At 40.7% G+C, this 5,180-nt stretch overlaps 1 protein-coding gene across 1 annotated transcript; it reads right to left on the minus strand.

Annotated features, from left to right (window-relative positions):
• Positions 1–33: 33 nt before the first annotated feature.
• Positions 34–4,240, minus strand: LOC145935612 (zinc finger protein Elbow-like; the record flags this gene model as incomplete). Its single annotated transcript, XM_083037099.1, has 1 exon — positions 34–4,240. A coding segment is annotated over one exon (1,461 nt), but the record flags the coding sequence as incomplete, so codon positions are not given.
• Positions 4,241–5,180: the final 940 nt, after the last annotated feature.

A 5,180-nucleotide genomic window follows, 5' to 3' on the forward strand; every position in this document is an offset into this window, starting at 1 on the left:
AAGCAGTGGTATCAACGCAGAGTACTGAGAAAATATTCGTTTGAAATACAGTATTATAAAAGATCGATGTCGGATTTATTCCATCGTAGATATTTCGACTGTAATCCAAATTTAGTTTGAAAAGATTGACTGCTTGCAATAATAACGCAAATAACAATATAAAATATAAATTATTTCATTGTGAAATACACGGAATGTATTTTAATTTGTTTTTCCTTTAGCGTAAACGAGAGGAACATTCTTTTTGAACGCTATTTAACCATTTTTTTTTTTTTTTTTAACAACCATCGCAGTAGTTTGCACGTAGCACATAGCAAATATCTTTAAATTGATCGCGGAGCGATCAAATAAATGTCTGACAAAATATTTATCTATTCAATTATAATTACTTTCATTCGAAATAAAATCCCCGTAATTGCGTGTTCGTTAACAAATTTTAGTCATGCATACATTCGCACTCATATAATCTCTTTCGTGGAAGCGCATCGCGTCGCATTCTCTCCCTCTCTTTCTTTCTCAACTTTCTCACTCAAAAATCACAGTTAAACATTGGTTTTTCGACGTTTGGTGTGGCACTCGTCATCAGATACTGAGAAATACGTCGGACGCAGCAGATGGACAGAGAATAGATAAGCACTTATTAATCGATTCGCGCGTCACGCAATTTTTAATCGTAAGTTAAAATCTTGCTAGTTGTCTAAAAGAATTTAATTAACAGCAATGCGTTAAATTGCACATTGATCCAAAAGTACAGCCTGACCGACCCATACTGTGCTTTTTAATTCTGTCTTAATAAATTCGTCGTTTTTGTTAAAAGTTGACGCGCGATTCGTTCTCTTATACTTGAAGGAATCTGTTGATAGTTCTCGGTAACAATTTATAATTAGACATAAATTAACGGGTTGTTGGGTTACACGCTCCGCGCGTTGCGGATGTTGTCTATATGCTGATCAACTTGGTATGGAAATTACGAGTTTTAAGATTCAATCAAAACTTGTTTGCCTTTATCGCTGTGATTCCAATTGAATATAGTCTAACTAGAATAATAAATATAAGAAAATTACGAGTCTGAGAGAGATAGTGCCGTGAAATAGACAAAAGCAGCTGATAGCTCTCGTCGAATAATGCACTAGGGATTAACCCTTGGACAGCAGGACGTTCGCAACAGCAAAAAGTATTAGCTTTGTAGCTTTGTTATTCGGAATCAATAAGAAATTTTACACGACACATACGCACATACACAATATATATTATTGATACTAATTAGTGGCAAAAGCTTTTTAAGGACAAAAATCTTAATATCAAGATATTCAGACTATATATATATCTTTAAGTGAGAATTTTAAAGATGAGATTATCCGAAATTCGCATATCAGATATGATACTTTATACAGTATCACAAAAAATGAAAATGTATTCTAATCATCACAATCTTATTCTCGATATTTATTTCGTTTTTTCTACACTGTTATTGAAATTGCTTTTTGACTTTGTCTTATTAACACATAAATTATCTGTTGAATATTATGATAATAATAATAGTAATGTAAAAATCTCATGGAAGATATTAATGTTAAAATACGATGTACATCTCATTGTCAAGATAAATGAACTGTCAGAGATAAATGACACGTCTCATATTGCAATTCTGTATGTGTGTGTCGTGCATATAAAATATCTTTTTAATACAGATATATATAGATTTTATAGATATTTCTATAAAATATCTATTTCAAAAACTTTTTCATATTTTTATATTTTATTTATATCGTCATCTTAATCTTATTATTCCAAAATAGTTCTTTGCTTTGCAAAAAATATTAATAAAATTAAAAGAAAAACTGATATAAAAATAAATTATGAACAAAAAAACGGAAAATAAAATATTTTTTTAAAATTGTAAACAATATTTATATTATAAACATGTTTTTATAATATAATATAATAGAACGCTAAAATTTTAGAGATCTTTTATAGAAAATTTGAAAAGATATTTAACTCCTCTGTGATTCTGATTCTTATCAAGTAAGATTAATGACAGCGAATACAAACAAGTGCTGCTCGTTATATTTCATATTTATTTCATATTCATTATTACCCGGACGCTGCTGAACGAGGATTAATCATCCTGAATGCAATTCGAATGCAATGCAATTTTGACAAAAATAGATTATTATTATTTTTGTGAAAGAGAGCCTGAGGTAGGGATACGCAGCCATTTTATTTTATTTTTGACCCCAAAAGACTGGATGTAAAACTTACTCTTTCTATCAAAAGAAATAGCTTTCGCTAAACTTTTAAATGAATATGTATTGATTTCTATTCTCAACTTAATATTTACTAAAGAGTTTAAAGTATCTAAATATATAAAAATTCTGGCTGCGTCAACATGAAAACAGTAATGATTCGCGCCTAACAATAAGAACAAGAAGTAGAAGTGTCGTTTCGTGTACACATTATTCAATATTTTAAATTTTATGTTGAATATTCAATTACAAGATGAAAAAAGGCTTAGCGTACAACTTGCGGAAGACGCAGACCATCGAGTAATCGGAACAAAAAAAAATAAAAAAAACAATCCTACCGCGCCTCGATATCCGCTCGATCACTTCAGACCTTTCCTTACGAGAAACTCCGTAAATACACCCAAGCATCACGTTGAGAACACGTGACGCTCCTCGCTTACGCGCTCGAATTCGTCGAGAAATCACAGTTCGGCGGTCAACTCACCTCGCAAGCGTTAGGCTCACGAGTGCTCGTCACCGAGAACTCCGAGAACTCATTGATGCATTCCGGAGGCGGCGCCTAGACGGGGCCCGTAGATAGAGTACGGCGAGAAATACTGCGGTATTCCGGCGGTGGCGTGCGGCGGCGGCGGCGGTGGCGGAAGCGGCAGGCCCAACGACGACAAAGACGGCGGTAAGAGCGGCGAGGGTTTTCCGTAGGGGTGATAGCGCGCGGTAGCGAGCGGGCTCAGGGGTGGCGTGGGATAGGACCTGGCGAACAAGGGATGGGTCGGGGGTAATCCTACCGGAGGCGATAGCAGGGAGAGGGCGGCGGCCGCGCTCGCGGGATCGGTCGCCCCGCTCGTCGTATGACTCCTGAGATGCTGCAGCAGCTCCTCCGACGTGGCGAATCTCTTACCGCAATAAGCGGTGTCACCCGCGATCCAGTTGCATACGTAGGGCAGCTGCGTGCCAGCAGCCAGGGCGGCGAGTTGCGCGTGCGCGTAAACCGCGCCGGCCGCGCCGAGCGGTCCGTAAGGCGAAACGTTGCCGGGTTTGTTGTGATCGCACTGGGCGCATCCGGCCGGACAGGAACCCGGTGTCGCGCCCGATGGCAATTTTCCATTCGCGATACTGGCGACGGCCGCGGCGGTGGTCGCCGCTGAGCTCGACAGTAGATGCGAATTCAGTTGGCAGCCGGTGCAGTAGGGATCCCGGCATATCGGCATCAGGCTGTCCGCGGGTCCAGTTTTCAGTCGCGCGTAACCGAGATAAGGATTAACGGCTACGAGGCCGTTCTTCAGGGCGACGTGATGCTGGGACATTAGCGAGCTGGCCATCACGTCGATGGGTAATTGACCGGGACTGTAACCCAAGTAGGCGGCGGTGGAGACCGGTAGACTGACGCCCGGCTTGAACGTGCCCAATGGGAGATCCTTGATGGATGGATCGGTCATCGCGAGAACGCCGGCGGGACTGTAGGCAGGTTTCACTTGTAACGAGGGACTACTGACGGTTGGTTGAGCAGCAGCCTCCGCCGTGTTGTTGTTGCTCGAGGGCGCCGAATTTCTCGATGCTGGCGAGTCCCGTGCGACTTCGCCGTTCGGCGTCGCCGTTCTTCTACCTTGCGGCGTGACTGCGCGCGTCGACGCGGCACTTTGATTGCTAGAACATCGTTTGCCCCCGCTGCCGGGTGTTCGGGATCGGCCGGACGTCGAATGGCTCGACGACGAACGCGGCTCGTCGGGGCTGGCCGCCTTTTCGCGTCCCAGGCAAGATTCGTAGGGCTTGAAACTGGTTTTCGTGGATTCGATCGTCGACGTCGACGTCGGCACCGTCACTGTCACTATCGGCGACGACTTGTCGCGCGATTGCTCCGCGGTCTTGGATGATCTGTTGCTCGACGATTTGTCCAAGGAACTTAGCAGCGATTTGTTGGACGGTGGATCCGCTCCTATCTGGCTGCAGGTCTGTGCGAGCAGCGCGAGTGGACTTTTCTTTGCATCTAACTGAAATCAGAATAGAACAAATATTAAACGAAACTCTATAATCTTGGGTTAAATATTTATATTGAATAATGATAAAGCCGAGTTTTCAACATTTTGTTAATCTTCCGTAAGCTTCCATCGGGGGAAAAAATTATTCGGGGAAAAAATTATCTTCTAAATACTATATAAAATATAAAAATTTTTTATGCCCCCAAAATGTTGATCACGCAATCTCCGCAATTTTTGTTTAAAGCAACATGCTCTGTGCGAGCCGAACATTTTAAAACTGAACTAATTATTCAAACAAACGACTTATATTTTTCAACGAAAGAAGTTTATGTTACATTTTATCATTATTATTTCAAACATCGATTGGATTAACATTGAATGTTATAATTGTAATAATTAGTATTAGTTGTTTATTTGTCGGTTTCTCGAGTCTAATCGATCTCCTTTCGAATGCAATATATCGAGGAATTTCAATCAACAATTACGTTGCAATATTTGATCCGACAATTCTCGAAACTTGGCGCGTGTCGCGTCTAGATGGAGGCAAGTCCAATTAATGACGCGCAAACCGCAATCTATAACGCCGTGTCACTCTCTCGCCGAATGAGAAGTGACGTGAATAAAGGGTGCGTCGGACACACTTATTCGCCAGAATGCTTGATTTGATTATGGAGAATATTTTTAGGCGCGAGCGATGTGTATTTCTAGATTCTGTCCAACACAATCTGTCTTCGTCTAAACTGAATTATTCCTAATAGCAGTAATAAATATGACGTGGCATAATTATTCTTGAATACATAAAATTATAGGTAATGATCTCTTTTTTTCGCGATAAAAACTGATCGGTTAATTTCAAGAGATATAATTGATCCGCGTGCGTTTTATAATTCTCAAGAAATATCCGAATACGAAAATACGCGTCAGTGCGGAACGTCGTTGATAATTATCCGCGCGTGAA

This window comes from Prenolepis imparis, unplaced genomic scaffold, assembly GCF_030444845.1.
Source record: "Prenolepis imparis isolate NDT839.2.m4 unplaced genomic scaffold, iyPreImpa1.0 SCAF_4, whole genome shotgun sequence".
Lineage (NCBI taxonomy): Eukaryota > Metazoa > Arthropoda > Insecta > Hymenoptera > Formicidae > Prenolepis > Prenolepis imparis.